Source organism: Chinchilla lanigera, unplaced genomic scaffold (genome assembly GCF_000276665.1).
Source record: "Chinchilla lanigera isolate Chin_1 unplaced genomic scaffold, ChiLan1.0 scaffold00004, whole genome shotgun sequence".
Taxonomy (NCBI): domain Eukaryota; kingdom Metazoa; phylum Chordata; class Mammalia; order Rodentia; family Chinchillidae; genus Chinchilla; species Chinchilla lanigera.
The window spans coordinates 40,851,888-40,873,203 of NW_004955405.1; the positions used below are offsets into that span (position 1 = coordinate 40,851,888).

A 21,316-nucleotide genomic window follows, 5' to 3' on the forward strand; every position below is an offset into this window, starting at 1 on the left:
CACCCACGGCGCCTCCGGGGTCCCTTTCTGCCGCCTGCCACGTCACGCCTCGGGATCCCCGGGGAGCGGCTGCGGAGGGCGGGACCCCTGGGCCGGGGCCGTGTCGGCGCGGCGCCTGCCCCGGAAGCGGGTCCTGCTGGGGGCAGGTGCTGTTTACCCTTCACGGCTTGGCGATGCGCGAGCTCCTGGGCTCCCCGACGCCCGGCCGCCCGACAGGTACGCGAGTGCGTGGCTCGTACCTGCCTGGAGACGGGAGGGAGTAGCCGCTCCCAGACCCGGGGGCATGCTGTTGTGCCTCGGCTTCCCTGGCTCTGGTCTTTGTTACCGCAGACGCGTCGGCAGCCAAGCTGAGCTGAAGCACTGTGCGTCCAGCGCGGGCAGCCTTACAAAGGGTGAGGGGGTGCCTGCAGAGACGCGTGCAGGGCTGTGTGTGCCTGCCTCTTACACTCCAGGAGCTCCTTATCGTCCCGAGGGTTTGCACTTCTTGTACCTAAGCTCCTCCGCTTCAGTGCCTAAGGGCGTCTGGCACATGGTAGGGATGCAACTGCCAGCTGAACCAGCGAGGAATCTGTAATTTAGTGAGAACAACAGATGTACCGGTTCCCTGAGTGGACAGTATTGTGACTGCTTGGTGTTTCCCTGGCAGCCCCTGAAAGGTGCCATTTTGACGCTGTCAGTTGTTGTTTGTGGTTCCGGGAATCGAACTCAGGATTTTGCGCTTGCCTGGCAGGCCCTTGCACCTCTGAGCTACATCCCCACCACAGTTGTTACTTGTCACTGTATAGCTTACAAGTTTTAGTGACAGATGATGTCTTCTTCCTTGCTGGCCTCAATGCATTTCTGGTAGTCAGTTTATTGTTGATCAGTGGGCAGGGGCCACCTTTCCAAGCTGCCTGCTCAGCCAGGATGGTTCCCTGGAGAAGCCCACAGACAGCAGGCTGGTGTTTTAGGTACACTGACGTCGGTGTTTGTGTGTTAGCACTCTCTGTAATGTATTTTTGCATATCCTAGCAGTTACTTGGCAAAGGAACTAAGACATGGGAGTGAGGATGTGGCAAAGTTCCTATATATAGAACATGTAGAAGAATCTAGCTACTTCACTTACAATCTCTCTTACATAGGAAAATTGGCACTTACTTGTTAATAACATATTCTGAAGCAGCTAAAGCTAGCCTGTTGTGTACTGTTGTAGTTGAGCTTTATACAAAGAACTACTGAATTTGTTACGTTACAGGGGTGGTACGCATAGGTAAATATGTGTACTGTTTAGACTTTGTTTACAGTGTGAAAAAAGTCGGATTTATATAAGCTGAAATCCACAAACCACACTGATTCATCTGTTTTCCTTTTTTTTTTAAAGGAGAGTTTTCAAAGAGGTGTTTGTTATTTCTATTATTGGAGTAAATTACTCTAGCGGATGGTGGTGTTACTGGTCTTTACTCAGTCTCCTTGCCAGCTGCTCTATCTGTGATGCTGTTGTACTGGACACGAATTATGCATCTGCACCCCACTGAAGAACTGTTGATGGATTAGCTGTCATGCTGTACAGTCTATAGCAAAAAAGTCTTTCACAGTTACGGTTTCTTTAAAAATCTGCTTACAACTGGCGTCACGTCAGGACCAAAAGGTAGAACTGATTTGTGTCCATCGAGTAACTCAAGTCGTGGTCCTGATCTAAAGGTTGTTGTCTGTCAGCATGCCCTTTCCTGGGAAAGTATGTTCTTCAGTAGGAACATACATGCATTATGAGCTCCTAGAGATCTCAAAAATAGACTGTTTCTTGAATGAGTGAACAGAACAAACGAGGGTAACTGCTGGGAAAGTATGTTTCCACTTGATTGTAGGCTCTCATTTAGAGGGGTGTGTTTATGTTTAATTATGTGGGAACCTTAACTGTTTAGCAGGATCCCTAGCACATAGTAGGACTCAGACATATGTCAAACTAATGATTCAGTGAGTTCAGGGAACATGGTTTATATGGGATTTAATTTGTTTGACGTATCATTTGAAGGTAACATTTTAAAATTGCCATTTTCACACAATTTGTAGTTGTCACCACATGTGTATTTTTCATTTATTAGATTATATTTAGGGCATAAGGATTGTGTTTGTCATTACAATTCCCATTTGAAGAGAAACAGGTGTGCAGTGGTGGTATCCAGCAGAAGGCTAATGCAACAGCACCCCCTTACCCATGGGGTTCCCTTCATGCAGTCTCAGTTACCTGCAGTCAACCATATTTTCCAGAAATATTAAATGGAAAATTCAGGAGTAAACAGTAAGTTTTAGGTCACATACCATTATGAGTAATCTAAAGAAATCTTGCACTGTGCTGCTCCATACTACCTGGGACATGAGTCTGTCAGTTTGTCCAGAGTATCCATGCTGTATATGCTGCCCATCTGTTAGTCACTTAATAGCCCTAATCTAGGTTATCACATAGATTACCACAGTGCTTGTAATTAGGTAATTCTTACTTTACTTAATTATCACCCCAAAGTGCAAGTGATGTTGGAGTTGAGATTTAGAAACTGTAAAGTGCTTCCTTTAAGTGAAAATGTGAAAGTATATTTTGAGAGACCATATTGATTTTATTATAATATATTGTTATAATCGTTGTTGTTATTGTTTGCCTGGTGTATGATTTAAACTATATCATAGGAATGGATGTATACACAGGAGAAACAGTAGATGGGTGGTTTGGTACTATCTGCAGATTCAGGCTTTCACTGGGGGTGTCACAACAGATCCCTTGTAGATAAGGGAGATAACTGCATAAAAAATTTCTCTTTAGTAGTAACATGGTAATATCCACAGAGAGGTTTATCATTAAAATTTTGTTGTATCTGCATGTAGCGGTTAGGAATAGTTTTTGTATATGGAAGGAAGAAAGGTAACTGTCTTACACTTTGGAATTGGGGGGATCTAAAATACTTCTGGATTTTACACAACTTTTGTTACCCTAAGAGTTTCAGAGGAATTTTAATACTGCATGCTTGGTGTCAAGACAAGTGATAAATAAGGAAGTCAGACATTAAGATCAAATCAGAACCCTGTCTCTGGCCACTTAAGACCTCAAGGTCCTCTAGTCTGGGTAGCCATGCATGGCCTGGCAGGGATCCAGATTTGCTCTTTTAACTTTATCGGTAACTATCACTAATAATTTTAAATGTAACTGTATTTCTGAATTATAGTAGGTAACTCTGCATTTCAGAGTCTGGTACAGAATGAATGACCTAGTGGTAGGAGTGGGCATGTAGCTGGGCTGGTGGGACACAGGTAAGAGGAGAGCGACCCAGAAGCAGATTCCTGAAAGTCTAGTGCTTGTGGAAAAACTCCCATGCACCATCCATTTCACTTCTTACTGTGTGTGAATTTAAGTGTTTAAACTGCTGCAGAATAAGATGCATGTGTCGTGTCTCTCCTGCAGCTTCTCAAGCCCCAGGCAAACCACTGCCCACTCCAAAAAGGTACACTTGAAAAGCACAGTCATAGCTTAGTTTTTTTTTTTGTACACTAAAAATTTGGGTAGTGTGTTGATATGTGCTTTGTGATATAGCAAAAACACTTAACAGAATGGTACAAATATAAATAAGGTGTTCATATTGCAAGCCAGATATAAAATGGCAGTCACAGTCCTGAGGGGGTGGGGAGACAACACAGGCCACAAGAGGCTACTTAGTGGAGTTTGGATTTCAGCTAAAAGCTCCCTAGAAGCTGGCAGTAGAAGGGAGACATCGTATCTTTGTACTTCCTCTTAAATAGAAAAAAGATGTCAAGGAAAACACTAAAACCAAGATATTTTTCTGAATAATTGCCTCTACAGAAGTTACTTGTGTAGAGTTCCACATCAGAGCCATTCGGCGACATAATGGGGTAGTGGTCTTGACCGTACAGTTCACGTAGTCAGGTTTGTCAGGACCTCCTCCCCCAAGGGCACATGCGTGAGCAAAATTCACCAGTTGTATCATTTTCTTAAAGCATCATGTGACTCAAGTACATTATTTTCTAGATGAGCAACTTCACCTGTAGACAGAAACCCAGAACAAGTGGGATCAGATGAACTTTAAAGTACCATTTGTAAACATCATTGATTTCCAGGACTAAAAACATCTTTTCTTTAATTGCAAATTTAATTTTTATGGTAGAAAATAAAAATAGAAATGTTAACTGCATATTTTTATATGCATATATATGGAAATACTGACTGTAAATACTACATTAAACTATAAATATATTTAAATAATACGTATCTTATCAATACCTTATACACCTGTGGTGGTGACCTTATGGCACACTGTTGTTTTTCTTTTAAGACAAAAGATGTGACTGTTTGAGTTGTTTTTTTTTAAACTAAAACCTCAGTATTTGGGTTTAATTGCAATGTTGGCACTTTGAGATAAATAAGTGGGTTTTGGGTTACAGTTTGGGTACTTGGTCTCTGAAAGGTTCACCATCACTGTTACAGGCATGTTTCTTCCCCTTAGTGGAGGTCTTAACACTTTGGCCTACTGTTCTTTGTGTGTTTTAAAAATAATTTGATCATATGGTATATATCTTCTATACTAGTCTCTAAGATAATATTTACATTTTCCTGTTGTATTTGCTAGTCATAAATTATTTTAATATCTTTGTTATATATATCTTTAGAAAGCCGAGGAGTGTTTCCTTGCCCTCTGTGAAGGTGTACTCATTTGACCACTCTTTCCTGGTTTTTATTGGTTCTTCTTCTGTTGACCTCAGCTGTGAGCAGTCCAGTTAAGAGCCCTTCCCAGCCCTCCTCTTCTTGATCCTGTCACCTGCTGACAGCATCCACCATCGCTTCAGGCCACTCTGAGAAGCTCAGCTCCAATTCTGGCCTAAATCTGCTGACTGCTGAAGGCTTCTGTGGATGCCCTGGAGGCGTCTCACAAACAGCGTGTTGGGAGGTTGCCAGGATGGGTTCTCTTCTAAAGTCCCCTGTCTTCATCGTCACCTTAGTTCCTTACTCTAGGTGTCCAGCATCCTAGATTTTCCCTTTCGTCTCTTGTTGATACCTGAGTGATACGCTCCTTCATACAGAAAATTCAAGTACAGTGTTGGGTGTTCCCCGTGCATCAGACACTGATGAAAGCTCTGGAGATGGAATTGTGAATAACACCTCATCCTCATTCTTGTAGAGTTAACATTCTGAGTGGAAAGACAAAAAGATAGAAGCATATCAAGGTTAGGTGAAGATGACAGGGAGAGTGGTAGAGGGTGCTCTGCTGTTTTTTTTTGTTTTTTTTTGTTTGTTTGTTTTTCTCCGGTACCGGGAACCGAACTCACGACCTTGCGCATGCCAGGCAGGCGCTTTTGCCGCTGAGCTAAATCCCCAGCCCCGGGCGCTCTGCTGTTAATAGGTGGCCAGGGACGTTTGTGCAGGGACCTGAGTGAGGTGGGTGATGAGCCAGGTGCAGGTCTGGGAAGAGCCTTCAGAAGAGGATAAACACAGGGCCGCTGTTCCAGAGCGGGACAAACAAGACTGTTCTAGTAGGAGATAATGCTAAAGTAGAAGTGGGAGTGAGATTCTGGGCTGCAAGGCCACGGTGTAAGGACTCTGGATTTTACTGTGAGTCAATAGAGTTTGAGAGAGAGTCCATGGCTGGACTGAAAAGAGAGCACAAGTGGAAGCTCAGAGACCAGTTCAGAGATTTTCTGGTAGTTTGAGTGGAGCTTATGGTGACTTAGGTGGTCTAGTGTTGTGTGGAAGTGGTGATGAGAAGCGCTCATGTTCTGGGTTTATTTAGGCAACAGAATTTACTGACATAAAGAAAGGAAGTCAGTGTGACTTCTAGATTTTTGGCCCAAGCATTTATTTGGACAGGAAAAACAGTTAAGACTGTTTTCCACCTCACTGGACTAAAGTAGCACTGACTTCCGTCTGTTCTTGTGTTAGGTGGCTTCTTACAGCACAGGCCCTAAAGCTCAGTGTGCTTCTGGAAGCTCTTGGCGCCTCAGCACCTGCACACAGAAGGGTGAAGTCCATTTACATTGTTCAGATGAATTTGCAGATGTCTTAATAAAATTATAGTATAAAGTAACCCTTATCTTTAAAGGATGGTATTTTCTAACTGTACAACAGATAACAGTGTAGAAAACACACTTTTTAAAGGACCCTGTATTAGGAGGACAAGTAAGACTACCAGTAGGGATTTGGCACCGCAAAGAAACACGCACTTTGTGCAGTTACTGTCGTAATCCAATTCCAGCTCCAGTTAGAATTCTGAGTTTCTGTGTGCATGTGATTTACCCACGTTTCTGTGAGGGTATGCTTGCTTCTATTGATTGGTGATCAGCCTGTCATCTTGTGTATATGTGTCTCTGTGTGTGTATGTGTGTGTGTGTGGAGTATGTATACTGAATTGTAGTGATAGGCAAATCACACAAAGGTGTCTATTTTCTTGAATTTAACAGTCTCGGGGGTTGGGGGTAGTGCCTCCAAAACAGCCGTTTTCCACAGACAAAATACACATTCTGCTAGGAGTTTCTGTATGTTTTGTTTGGGAATTTGTTAAATAGTATTTTAGAGCTAGGGCCGTAATATCTTTAATTTGTATTTGAAAACTCCTAAATAGAAAGAGTAATGAAGTTATTATTCCTCTGCCACACAGCTTATGGTCAAGTTGGGATTCAGCTTTAGGCTTTCCAATCCCAGAGCCTTATCCACTATGCTGTATAATGTTATGATCTTATGATGATGATAAATTGAAGAAAAAATACATGTGAATGGAAATAAATACAATTGTCAAGTTTGAGGGAATTTTCAAATTAGAGAATCATCAAGAACCTCTTCTCTGAGTCGAGCTGGGCGAGACAAAGAGCCCTGGATCATTGAATTGAATTGAATCTTTAATTTCTGCTGTTGGCTGTTAATAATTTGGATTATTTATGTTTATAAATGATAAAGATCTGTGTACAAAGGTTTGTAGATACTTTTTTTGTTCCTGTTCATAGATGGGAAGCTTCCTTACAACTGATGCACAGAAAAATTAGTCCTTCAAATACTGCTGTATTTTCAGGAAAAAAAGGGGTGTTTCTATTGAAACTGTACTAAATTTTTGCCTACAATTTACCTTGTTAAATATTGTAGATAAATTGCTAATACTAATAGCCAAATAGATAACACTAATGCTTTGTTTAAAAAAAGAAAAAACAAAACAAAACAAAAAAAACATGAGCAGTGGTGTTCTAATGAAGTTATGGCATCTGTCCTGATTAGTTTCTTAAATACATTTACTACTTAATGGTTTTGAAACAACTGTTTAATTTTTAAAATTTTTGAAAACTTGCTAATAACCTTTGTTCAGAATTTAGTAGATTGTTTAATGCAGGACATCAACTACATAATGAAAGATGCTTGAAATGCTTTTGTTATTTCAGGCAAATCAAATTAAATCAAACTATTACAAGAGAACTTCAGTCCTTTTTGTTTTTGTCTGTTAGTTCAGTGATGTCTTGGTGAACTGTGAGTGAACTGTATTGATTTTTCTAATCCTTAAGAGACCTTCATACAGCATGAGGGCTGTTGGCATTTTGAAAACGGTTAATAAGTAGAAGCATACATGTTTTCCTTTTGTTTTTGAAACTTGTTTGTAAACATAAATAAATATGCCCTTTTATTAAATTAAAAAAAAAAAAAAGAACCTCTTCTCTGAGGAATGTACCAGTTGTCATCTTTTGGCTTTCTATAAGAGGTCATATAGCTTTGCTATTACTCTTTAAAATTTAAGTATATATAGGATGTGCCAAATTCACCAAGCAGACCGGGATGAGATTAGGTGCTACTGCTAAGTGGCCTGAGCAGGACTCTCACTAGAGCACTAAAAGGTATTCATGAAACATATGGTATGTGCTGTTGGACTTTGGGGTACAATGGAGTCTCATCACAGATAGGATTTATGTTTGTTTTTGAGACAGAGTTTCACTATACTGTTGAGGCTGGCCTTGAACTCACTTTGTAAGCCTTGGCTGGCCTCAAACTTGCAGTGGTCCTCCTGCCTTAGCCCCCTGATTGCTGGGATTATAGGCATGGGACACCACACCTGGTTAGGATTTTCGTTTTAAAGTCATGGCAAGATGAATTGCATGAAGTTAAACTTACCTTTGAAAATCCCATTTTCCTCAGCCTTTGCTAGCAGTTTTTTGTTTCCTTGCTGACCTCTCCTGTTGTCTGTTCTCCCTACAGCAGCCAGGAAGATCTTGTAAAAATGTAAATCAGAACTCCATTCCTCTGTCCACTCCCTTTCCTAGCTTCCTACCACTCAGTAAGAGCCAGGCTCCAGCTGCCTGCAGGCCCTGCCTGTCTGCGCCCCACCGCACACGCTTGGCCTTGGCTCCTGCTGCCACTGGTGTGGCCCCTGCCTGCTTTACTGATGGTTCATTCTTGCTGTTGCCCCTAAGCTCCCGCCTGGGGACCTTTGCCCTTGCTCTTCATCTGCCTATCTGATACCTAAAACTGCTGCAGGAAATAACTAACATGGAGTAGATAGCGTGTACAACCTTGTCAGGGGGAACCTCCTGCCTGTATCTGACACGTCTTCCTCCTGTGGGCTGTAACTGCACTGAAGCCTTCACACACAGTCCTGTGTAGGTAGCACGTCCTCTTCTCCTCTAGCCTTTTTCTCTACAGCGTTTAGCACCATCAGACATGCCATATAGTGTTTGTGTATTTTTTTAACTCTTTCCCCCAACTAGAGTGGCCATTTCATGAGAACAGGGACTCTTGGGTCTGCATGATCACTGCTGTATCCCATCACCTAGTCCAGAGTAGGTGCTCAATCACTATTTGTTCACTAATTAATGATTAAAGTACCATGTCAGTTTCTACAATGTCCTTTAAATATCTGTTGCTTATGTTCAGAGGTGGCGATTTAGGCTCTAAGCATGTATGACTTAAGAAATGCTTGGTTGACTGCTGGGGTCACAAACCTAGTTTTTGCCCAAGCAAGATAGTACATCTTAAAGAGCACTTTTAGACCAATTTGACTTGTCTTAATTTTTACTTAGTCATGTGAATTTAAAAGCAAATTTTAAGATAGTAAATGAAATTGGGGAAAGAAATTTTAAGCATGTTTTCTTTATCCCATGATAGCTTATTTTATCTCCTAGACCTCCTACTTTTAACACAGAAATAATCATTTATATTTTTCTATAAGTAGATTTTTAAGTTCATTACTACCTCTTTTCCTAAGAGCTCTAAGAACATGGCAGTCTGCAGAATTCCTTACTGATTCAGATCCGTGGTGTCTGTAAGACAGGGGTGCATTTACTTCTGCTCAGCTCCACCTTCTGGCCGTCTCAGTTGACCACTTTCAGTTCTGCACAGTAACAGTGTAGGGAATCTGACACAGAGTTGCCATTCTGCTGGTGTTTTAGACAAAACTTGTAGTATCTATTGCTATTTAGGGTTTTTTTTGTACTGGGAATCGAACTCAGGACCTCACACTTGCCAGGTGGATGCTGTGTCACTGAACTAAGTCTCCATCCCTAGGGTATTGGTTAAACACTACAGTTTGAAGTAGAGAGGATGAAGTAGTCTTGTGGGTTCTTAAAAATGGTTTCTGAATAAAGCTGGTTAAGTCTTAATTTAGTATGTGGTAAGTGGTAGTGTCACTTTAAAACTAATGTATCTGTTTGTTTTTTAGGAGATCATGAATCAGGCAGATAAAAATCCGCAGGAAATCCCATCCTACCTTAGTGATGAACCACCAGAAGGTAAATATGCATCTATAACACTAAGACTGGAAGGAATTTAATTCCTAGTGAATTAAAGCTCTGATTATTTTTATTAACTGTAAAGAATTATAGTCTATTTACCTGGTCAGTAAGTACATCCCCAAAATAAACATTTTTAGCCTGGAGTAAAGAAGTACCGATACTGGTGAACAGAGATACAGCTTAATTTTGACCACCCTTTATTTTTAGACCATTTCATAAGAACACCCTCTCATCTATAAAGGTGCAAGGAGGCACAGAGGAAGGGTGGACTGTGTTTATGTTTGATGTCCTGCATACCAAAAATCACCTACTGAGGGGCTGGGGATTTAGCTCAGTGGCACAGTGCCAGCCTGGCAAGCGCAAGGTCGTGAGTTCAATTCCCGGTACTGGGAAAAAAACAACAACAAAAAAAACCAAAAATCACCTACTGCCAGAGGCATTCGAGATGTTAAGCTGTTGTAATTGGTAGCTATTTCTTAATACAAGGTTTTGGGGACTGCTTAGATTGGCTTTCTGAATTTAATTCTTTTTTAGATTGAAAATAGTGACATCATGAATCATTTTTTTCTAAAAGCTTTGAAAACAATCACAGCCCCCGCGCTGGTCCTGGTTTCATACTGTCTTGGTTACTTTTCTCTCGTTGCTGAGACAAAATACCTGATGCCCAAAATTAAGGAAAGAAAGATTTATTTAGCTCACAGTTTGTGGAAGTTTCAGTCCGTACGTGGCTGGCTCCAAGGCAGAGTGGCACATTGCAGAGAGCAACCATTCATGGCTGCAGAAGACAGCAAAAGCAACAAGAGCAGAAAGGAAGAGCAGTGGCAAGCAGCCTCTTTCCCTCCCTTACATTGTATGCAAACTACTCGCCCCAGGGCAGGTGTAGTGCTCACATCCATAATTCCAGCGGTGGACCCTGAATCCTAAATAAACTCTAGAAGCCCGCCCCATAACTGCATGAGGCTTTGGGGGGACATCCAGACACAAACCATAACACATACAGGAAATGACTATAGACATTTTTTATTTATGGTTTTGGTATCCAGTGATGGCAAACCTTTTAAAGGTTTCAGTGATACAAATAGCCCCTGCAGTATGTGTTCCATAGGTTTGGCATCACTGGTATATAAACTGTTGTTAATATAATGATCTCCCTGGCAAGTTGCATGTTGACTGCTAGAAGTCCTGACTTGAGGCATTGTATTTTCTTCCCAGTTCTGTCCCCTGCTGTTTCAGTTTTCTGTATATATTGCAATGCAAGCAAATGAAATTGCTAGGAAAACAACACAATGAAAAACTTCACTTAAGCCTAAAAGAAGGTGGAGGAACTAATTGACTTGACTTACTGGCAGAATAACGTAGAAAACTATTAGGTCAGCTCTTTTCCTTACCTTATTTTCAGGACTAGACCCCTAGTAGAGTTCTGAAAAGAAGAGCTAGACCTCGGTGAGAGTTACGCAGTTTCTGGGAAAGAAATGAGAAGGGGATACAGGCCACCCAGGAGCTTGATTGTCAAGGGAGAGAGCAGAGCCCCAGGAATGTTTTCATGTGCCACCTGCTTAAAAAGCACCATTTATGTGGTGTGATTAAGAGTACACTAATTAGAGAACTGTATTAATACGTACTTGATTGTGAAAAATAATTTGTCCTCATTAAATGCATGTGTAGCAAATTTAGCAAAGCAAGATAGTTTTGCAAGTGAGATATCCGGTGTTTGGCTCGTCACCTGCAACCCTCAGATCAGAGTTTTGCTTTTTTTCCTGTGTTTGACTTTACATACAAAAAAGTTACTAGTTATGGAATCCATTCCATCCTAAGCTTGTCATGTCTAGATCCTTGTCTTTTATTGTAGCCATTTAAAATTTTATGTCAATTTTTGCTTGTGAGTGTTTTGATCATGGAGATTGAACTCAGGACCTTGCACATGCTATGCAGGAAAGGCTTGATCGCTGAGCTGCATCACAGGCCCCACTATTTGGTTTTACTGCAAGCATTTGATTGACCTTTTTAAAAATGTAGCCATTGCTATACACATATCTGTGTACTATTTAAACACTGTGGAGAAAAACTTTCTCAAGGTGAATTTATGCTTTGTGTATTAGAAAACTCGATTTCCAGAATTCTTCCTTTTTCTCCATTAAGTGTTAGCAGATTCCCTGTTACCTTCTCTGATTACCTCACTCTGCTAGGATCTGGCAGCTTGGTGCTGTTGTTCCCTCCTGTGTACCCAAGAAGCCTCCCTCTGTACGAGCCTGTACCTGGTCAGGGAGTGAAGCTTGGATTCATAGTCAGCACGCACTTCTCGATGATGTTTGCTTGCTGTTGTTGCTGCCTAAAGTACTGTGTTCACTTGAAGCGGGTGCAGTCAAAGGCTGACAAAATCTCCATTAGACATCTCAGCAGTTTGAAGTTACCTGGTAATTTGTGTGGTCCCATTAAAAAAATTTTTTAACCAAAGAAAAGTCATGACTTAGGAAAAGCTAAATTTTTCTGCTGGGGCTACCTTCTCTTGAGTGTCTGCAGAATGCTATAAAACTATAGATGCTGGAGCACAGCTTCTGTCCTGTGAGAGTGACTGAGGAGCTGACAGAAGTATCGGCCATGCTGTGTGGAGTTTATCTGGCCTGCATACCTCTGAAGAAAGATGATTTTAGGCACTAGGACTTTAATGACTAATTTTCCTGTCTTGACACAGCTTTAGCCCTTTAAATAAATTTTAAGGGACACAACTGAGCAGTGACCCAAATGTATTTAAGTTAATGATTCCCAGGTTATTTGGTTTCAGGTCACTCTTACACTCAAAAATTGAGGCCTCACAGAGCTTGTGTTTACCGTATTATCAATAAAAATGGAGAAATTTTCATCTTTTATTCACTAAATAAACCAAACAAACCCATATTAACATGCTGTAATGAGAAGTACCTCTTTCCAAAACAACGACATGTGATCAGATGACGCTGCCCACGGGCTCTGCGCAGCCTGTTGGAACCCGGGCAGGACAGCTGCTTCTGCCCTCTGTCTACTGCACGTCATCTGTTTCTGGGAAACTCCGCTGTGGGCTCGTGACAGAGTGAAAGTTAAAAGACAGCAATAGTTTTCTGTTACTATGAAAGCATCTTTGCCTCCTGAGAGGGGAAAGACAGTCTCCGGAAGCCCTAGGGTTCTTAGGCTGTACGTGAGAACCACTGCTTTATATGAGGCCCACTGTTCCAGTAACGACTGAGGCACTGTAGCGAGGGAATGAAGGGCTACCCGTGTTTATCTTTTGTTTTCTCGTGTTCCTTTTAGGATGTAAAAAAGATAAACAGTAAAGCCTGTAAAATCAAAGGGAAACATTTAAAATAGGGTTCCGTGTATGACTGTTGTCTGGTGGTTACAGCAGTTCTTTCTGGAGACACCAACACAGCACTGGACCAAGGTGTGTAACACATGGCTGCATGTACCTTCAAGGTGACAGTTCTTCATTGTCCTCAGTCAACTGCCGACTGAGGAGGGTCACCTGATGGCTACGCACTGCTGTCGTGGGGACTCAGAGTTGACGTCGTGTTTTCTCTTGTTAGGTTCCATGAAGGACCATCCGCAGCAGCAGCCAGGCATGTTATCCCGTGTGACTGGGGGTATCTTCAGTGTTACCAAGGGAGCTGTTGGCGCCACCATTGGCGGTGTGGCTTGGATTGGTGGAAAGAGTCTGGAGGTGACCAAAACAGCTGTTACAACTGTGCCTTCCATGGGAATAGGGCTGGTGAGAGGGGGCGTGTCCGCTGTGGCTGGAGGTGTCACAGCAGTGGGGTCTGCCGTTGTCAACAAAGTGCCCTTAACAGGAAAGAAGAAAGACAAGTCTGACTAGGATATGGAGATACACTTGCTTTCCACAGCACTCTGATGCCAGTGGCATTGAATCGCTGCGTCGGACTACAACAAAGTCACCTGTTCTGGACGATTATCTTCTAAACTGCTGTGTTGAAAGTATTGATGACTGGCTTTCAGCTAAAGAGACCAATACTAGCACAGTATATGAAGGTTTCTCATACTTAACTTCCAGCTTTTTATCTGGTAAAGTGTTACACTTACTCAGCTGTAATTGAATATATGGTATGTTTGAATATTTCCTCTCAGTCTTTCAGTTTGACTACAATGTGAAAGTTAAATTTAGTTAGATGACCTTTACAGTTCCATATGTACAATGTGCCAGGTAATTCATTTGCCCCTTTGGAAGGGAACCTTGAACTACATAAACTGTACCTTTGATGTGCCTCATAGCTTCGGATGTCTTAGTTTTTAAAGCGGTAGTTGTTGAGGCCAGGAGGCATTCTCATTTAATCTGGCAGAAGTGGCAAGAATTGGAGAAGTGTAAAACAAAACATAAAATGGTTTTATGGTACTGTTAACCATCTTTTGTCAGATACACATTCTGCTTAATCATTGATGCCTTACAAAAGAAAACATCTTTTCTAATACCTTCATTTGTGCAGTTCTTAAAATTAGCTTTTGGTTCTCTTAAAGGTTGGGAAATAGGTTTTCATTCTTAAGAATCTCAGGAGTAGGGGTCAGTGGCTCAGACAGTGCTTGTTAATGGTTTGGCCAGTAGATAAGAGTGTATACTTGGACCTGGGTTCGTGCTTCACCATTAATACACCTCACAGTGCCTAAGTAACATTTCTTAGCTGTGTTAGGTTTCATATTGAGGAACAAATACTAAGTTCCTAAGAAATACTTAAAGCACGCAGGATATAGAGTCCTTCACACCTATTCTGTCTTTAAGATGTCTTAAATTATTCAGAGTACTCCCTTCCAGATCCCATCAAAGCACCACAAACACTTGAGGACTGACTTTCAAATGAAATAGGCTCCATAGGTTAGCTTTGAATGAAAATGGGTGTGCCCTGAATGGTTTCTGTAGGCCTCTAAAAAATGTCATCTTCTGGTCAGTCTTGTAAAGCAGCTGTAGACTGCTGTTTTCCAGCCACCCCCAGGCAGGGAACTGGCGTTTCAATTACAGATGGGAAGAGTGTCCTGTCTCCGTAACCTGCCATCATGCCTCGTCCACTCCCTGGAAGGTAACTTGGCTAGAATTGTTTTTTGTGCTCAGCTTCATGAGCATTCTGACAAGTGGCATATGGATTTGGCATCCCTCTTTCACGTGAGTGTTACAGTCCAGGCCTGAAAAATCTGAAGTCTGGAGTTGTTCACACTCTATCCTCTGCAAGGAGGAAGCAGGTGTGTGACAGCCTGCTGCTGTAATTAAATCAGGACCGTGTCCCTGGGGACCCACACAGGGCACTCCAACACCTGAAGCATAAATGCTGGCTTGTAAACCATTAGAGTATTGCATTAATAATGCCAGCAGATGAGGAAGACAGTAACGTTTAAAAACTTTCATAAAAACCAGCAGGGATTTTGAGCAAATCTACAGACGTTGTGGAACTTTCCTGCTTATGCAAAACTGAAAAGTTCACTAAGGAGTTCAATTAAATGGGTCATTCAATATGATTTAAGGTATACTGTTGGTTTATTCTGGTCAAGTGTTTTAATGATCAACGGGGATCTTTTTTAAAACTCCAACAAAATTATCTAAATAATGGTATTGGAGAACTTGTTTCCTGCTGTTTTGCAATTATGTATTGCTTCCTTGCTAGTTTGTATTTCTAACTTCCATAGTCACAGGCTCTGCTGTGCTTTGTACCCAAATTTCTTCTAAGTATAGACTTTGGTTTACTGTATGCTTGCATATTTATATTTTCAACTTTGTTTGTTCTTAAAATTGCTTGAGGAAAAATGGTTATAATTTGTCCTACAGACAAGACACTTGGTACATTTTATCTTGTCAAGGTTGTTTGCAGTTTGAAACCAAAACTTAGTTGAGAGGGGCTTTGCCATGTGACCAAGGAGCTGTCCCAGTGAAGCGTTCTCACAGAGGTTGCCACTGAGTGAGCTTGGCCTCTGTGACATGCACAGCTGGCTGCGTTTCCCATGCCTTCCCAGTTATTCCTGGATGAGCAGCGTGGCCTATGGAGACAGGATTGGCTCACCTCTGGTGTGCACCCGGAGGCATCCGCTATTCCGAGGACTTTCTGAGTGGGTATTTGCCACACAAAGATATGACCCACGACTGATCTAATAACATTGACATTACAAATCATGTACTAGTGAAATGTCAGATGAAATAATTGAATAGTTTTTTTGTATTAAAGGGATGGGCAAAGAACACATGAATTGTTAATAAAGCACTATGATATGCAAAATAATAGAACGTTTCGTAAAGATCTAAAGAAATAAGGGAAAACTTAAAAACAGGACAATCTTAAAACTTAGTTACATAGCAGTTCTGAACGTGCTATGACCAGTTTTTAATTTTTGTGGTGATAATGTACAAACGTTACATCCCAGAATATGTATTTTGATGCCAACACAACAGTGAAATAGATATATTTTAAGCAACTCTAATAAAGATGAAAAACACACAGTTCAAGGTTTCACTTCCCTTGATGACTGCATCTACCACCACCTGCGGTTCTCTGCCTGTGGCAGGGAGGTAAGAAAGGCTTGGGGAGGAGGTAGAAATCACACCTGCTTCCCCTGGGCTCTCCCCCCTTGCAACTCCTCAGCATTCCTGGATTTTAAATACGGAAGGGGCGAGCTGGCAGTATTGTTGCAGTCTCTGTCACTTCCAAATTAGCTCAAGTCACAGTTGCCCAGAAATGGGTCTTGGGTCTGCGTCCCCTTCCCCACGGGCTCCCGCTTGGCTGGGGTCCGCACACCTAACACACTGCGGAAATGTAATTACACTTAAATTGTCTGGAGAACATGGAGTTCTGTTATTAGAGCCCCTTTTCGTAGAAATGAAATTCAGCCCCAGCATCCTACGAGGCACTCTTGCCTGCTATGGTGTTGGTTTTGTAAAATTCTGTTTTGTAGGGCGCTCTGAGTAAGAATGGAAAAAAGACAAAACTCGCGGAGGCCCTGGGGCCAGAACAGTGGAGTGGGTCCTGGCCTAGGATAAAGTCCAGTCCGTAAGCTGCCTCCCTGTGCAGGAACACTGCGGGGGTGAGCTTTGTCATCAGTCTCAAGGAATGACCTCAGCCTTTGCTGGAGTTGTTTTTCTCTCTCCCAACTCTACTTCTCACTCCTCTTCCCCACCCCTGCTGCGCCCCTGCGGGCTGGGCTCCCACCTGCTGCTCCTCAGCCAGACCTAGCTTGCTCTCCCGTGGCTCCCATCCCCCGTGGATTGCTGGGCTGAGCACAAACATTTCTTTAAGCAAAAGCTGCATAGCCTCAACCTGTTTTTAAATTTCCCTACCTCTGGTCTGTCCATGTGCTTGACAGACATTCCCCAGTGCTTCTGGACAAGGCTTCCCCTGACTGTACTGAGAGTAGTGTTTGCAGCGTGCCCGTACTTGGCGCAGGTGCTACACATTATCCTAAGGAGCAGACAGGTTTGGACAGCCAGGGTTACTTGCACCTGCTGAAAGAAGGGATCGAGGCCTGCACCTGCATTCTTCCTATCTCTTCACTATACTTAAAAGGCTGTGCATAATGTTGAGTGTCAGACAACTGTGTGGCTGTGTATTAGAAGGTTGAACTTCACAGCTGAATGTCAGTCTTTATCTGAGTAATGTTTACTTTGGAGCAAGTTAGAACTGGAAACTCGGAAATGCTACCACTCAAGTGCGCACCAACTTTTTTCTGGGTAGGCGGACCTGGATTTTTAGGAAGTTTTCTAGAAAGCTCATTTACTGCAAATGTATATGAATTGATAAATTTTACAGGGAAGTTTCTGTAAAAAAGCCTTCAAAATTGTTTGCATTCCATGCTTTCGTAAAATAGCATGACTTCCGCTGCACCACTTTCTTGCTCTCTTCTATTCATGAGGTTTGAACAGAATTTATTCACATCTTACTAAATCTGCGGCAAGGCAGCCCAGGAGCCTCGCTAAGTTTCCTCCTCTGTCACAAAGGTAGGTTGTGTTCCACCAGGCATGATGGCCGGTTTACCAAAACTGACCCCAGGAGCAGGCTCTTGGTTATTCTTTTTTGGGTAATACTTGATTCTCCAAGGTACTTACTTATTCCAAAAATCAGATGAAGTTTTCTTTAAAAATGCACCAGAAGTTTGCTGTTTTTTCACTTAAGGCTAAGTTTCAGGGCTGGCAGTGAGGAAGACTGATCTGCATCTGAGATGAACAATGACAACGTTCCCACAGTGAAGTTTCTTAGAAATGATTTACTTACGAAGTATCACAGATGCACCAGTTCAATAGTATATAAGGTTTAGGAGTAATAGTTCAAGGATAAAGTTACCAACTTTATTTGAAATAAATGCAGTTTAAAATTTAAAATACAGCATATGAAGCAGAAATCATCTGTTTCAAAATAACTTTACATTTTATTTTTGATAGAGGAAATCAAACTCAGGACCTCGAGCTTGCCAGGCAGGCTCTGTGCAGCTGAGCTACATCCGGGACCCTCCAAGTAACTTTAAACACTCCTCAGAAGCTAAGGTGGTCCTTACAATAATGGTTTACTCTACACAGCCTGAAGTGCATAGAATCTGTAAAACAGTTTCCTTCTGTATTGCCAAAAGTAATGTCAGTCATCACTCTTCAACACTTAAGGGTGCCACAGGGTTAAATAAAGGCCTTTGTCTTTTGGCTTGAATTTTGCCAAAGTTAGCCTCAAACTCCTTTTTTGTTCCATTTAGATCTGCGAGATGTCCATCCTTTATTCTGTAGCCTAAGGAATTTAGTTTCCTTATTCTGTACTGAACTATTTGTGGTGTTAATTCAAGAACCATTGGTGTCTCTCTTATCTGAGCTATGGAAATACCTTCTTTCACTAATCCCTGAATTCGCTCTTCTAAAACTGCAACAGAATAATACAAAAGAGCAGGACATTTCAAAACCAACTGCTTCAGGTCATGATCTGTGCATTCAAATGCTTTTTTTGAGAAGGACATACTGTTCTGTATGCCTCGTGGGCAAAGCTGAAAAAGGAACCCTTTGAGTTTGGACAGAAGGTGAAGAATTTCCAAGTCGGTGAAACCTTGCTCCTGGAGAAACTGCAGTGTATCCCTCACAGCCGCCGGAGAATTGAACAAAATAAATGGATTCTGGGTTAATAATTTTAGCAGCCAAACTTTCATGTTGGCCTCAGACCCGCCTCTGCTCAGGTAGCTGTCCTGGAGCACCCGCATCATTTGCTTGTTCTTCTCAACAGGGTGATGGAAAATACTGGATGCAGTTGTCAGAAACCTGCTGATCACCACATTCCTGAGCCCTAGCTCCTGAAAGAGCTGGATGTTCAGCCTGAGGTTCTCCTGGTCCTGGACGGTGAAGAAGGCCTCTGGAGACTGCTCTATGAGCCTGACTAACTCTTGCTCACTCCTGCACACCAGCTGCCAGAGGTCCCTCTGGGCGGCGACCGCGGCGGGGCTGCAGAGGACAGCTTCGGGGCAGCGCTCCAGGATGCTGGCCACCGCGGCCGCGTCGGCGCCCAGGCCTTGTAAGACACTCACCACCTCTTCCACGTAGGTTTCTTCCTCCAGAAGCACCCATCCTTTCAATCTGCGGATTTTCCTGACGTCAGCTGAAAACTTGCAGAGCTTTTCTACTGTTCTCTCGTTTTCTCTCTTGGACTGGCGATCCGTCGTAAAGGCCAAGTGTGCGGAGGGAAGGGTCCATCGGGGCGCCATCGGCACACTCCAAAAAGAACCCAGCCTGTGGGGCCCAGTTCGGAACAGCAGTAGCGTCCGCAACACGCCCGTCATTCCTGCAGGTCCCGGGGCTAGCCGGTGTGGCTCAGTGGAGCGGGCACAGCTGCGAGAGAAGAGAGAGGCTCTCAGCGGGCAGGGCTGACTGGGCGCCGCTCTGGCAGCTCAGAGCTCTGGGCAGGAGGTGTGGAAACAAAATCTGAAACTTTTAAAATTTGCTAAGTAATGTGCCAAGCAGTTGTAACGCAGTCCCACGACTCTGCTGCTGCCTCCTTTGAGACAGAACTGCAGTGACCTTGTGCGGTGCTTAGCACAAGACCTGGGTGCCGAAAGCGCATCGGCCAAAGTTATCAGACAAGATTCCCCGTCCTGCACATCTCACGCACACACCACCTTTAAGAAGTTCTTTCGTTTGTACAGTTGGTGTGTAGCAGATACTCTTATTAGGAAAAGGGAGTCTTCTCATTTTGTATTTTAGAGTATTTTTGCTGAATAGCTATTACTCTCAATTAATTTTAGTAACAGATGCTTGTTTTATTATAATTATGTGAATGGGGCTCCTTCTTATGAACCCAGAATTAAAATAAGTCTTAGCCAGGTGGATGCTGGGTTCCACCTGACAATCTTAGTGAAGCCCCGGGCACCCTGGTCCGGCTGCCTCGGCCTGATGTCGCTGGGCCTCCCGGGTGGCGGCACTGGGATGAGTGAAGCCTTGGCCCCCTCGGTCTCCTTAGGGTCCCGCTGGCCAGAGTTAAATCGACATAAAATAGATGAACGGAAAAGGCCCAAGTGTTTATGTAATGCAAATCTTACATGAAAACGCCACTAGTCAGTTTGCTGACATTCCCGAGCGCGCGAAGCCTCGCTCCCGGTCAGTGCGCGGGCTCATCTGCAGGGAAAGCTCACGCACGGCTCTCGCTGACCCGTGGCCTGCACCGCCCTTGCCACGACACATCAAGGACGCTTCACTTTCACACTCGCCCTCACTAGCCCAGATAAATGACTACTCTCTACGGAGTAACACGAAGGTTTCCATGGGGACAGCAGCGTCACTGCGGGCACAGCGTTTGTCTTAGCGGTGCCGTCAGTTTCCTTCCTCTGCCTGCTAATACCAGTAGCCAGCAAGAGAGCAAGCAAGTATCTTAGCAAATCTCTACCAAGTCACCAATCTTCATGGGAAGGTGGAGGGACAGCCTGACAGCAAAGCAGCGACAGACGTGTGACTCCCCGTGAGACAGCAAGCTCGGTGCCCGTCCCCAGCCCACACGGCCGCGCCCCGCCTGGCCCTCACTCCCGGGCCAGCGGGCATCCCGGGCAAGTCCGCCAGCCCAGGAGCAGCCAGAGGAGCGGGAGATGCTCCCCAAGGGCTGAGCGCTGGAAAGCGGGAAGAGCAACACCGCAGCCCGGCAGAACGCCGCGAGGGTAAAACGCGCAGATCTCGCAGCGCCGAATAAATGTAGCCGTTACTGGGGCTTCGGGAACCACGAGTCGGAGGAGTACAATTTCATTTCAGAGTACGGTATGTACAAAGGGTAGCTGAAAGTATCTTGGATGCCCCAAGTTTCCAAAATAACCGAACCAGCGCACACGCGCTGCAGACGAGCTGGCAGGCTCCGCGAGGCGTGGGCAGGAACGCCCCCTCCCGGCGCCGAGCTCACCCCCACCCTGACTCCGCCTTGTTTCTCACTGCCTGTACTGTAACTCCTCACCCGGAGCGGGCGGCCTCACTCCTGCCGCTGACTTTCTGCACCCGGCCTGCACACCCGATTTCCCCGCGGGCCGCGCGGCCAGGGCGCCTCGAGGGAGCCCGGCACCTGACCGGCTCCGGAGGAAGCTAGCCCGGCCTGGGCCCGCAGCGCTCACAGCGCCGGGCCCT

At 43.7% G+C, this 21,316-nt stretch overlaps 2 protein-coding genes across 2 annotated transcripts; one reads left to right on the forward strand and one right to left on the reverse strand.

Moving 5' to 3' along the window:
• Window positions 1-20: 20 nt before the first annotated feature.
• Tmem263 (transmembrane protein 263) lies at window positions 21-16,198 on the forward strand (the record flags this gene model as incomplete). Its single annotated transcript, XM_005374633.2, is given in 3 exon segments — window positions 21-216; window positions 9,666-9,735; window positions 13,296-16,198. Coding segments are annotated over 2 exon segments (351 nt in total). The 3' UTR covers window positions 13,583-16,198.
• Window positions 16,199-18,114: 1,916 nt separating this feature from the next.
• Window positions 18,115-19,546, reverse strand: Mterf2 (mitochondrial transcription termination factor 2; the record flags this gene model as incomplete). The annotated part of the gene is given in 1 exon segment (XM_005374635.2): window positions 18,115-19,546. A coding segment is annotated over 1 exon segment (1,170 nt). The 3' UTR covers window positions 18,115-18,327.
• Window positions 19,547-21,316: the final 1,770 nt, after the last annotated feature.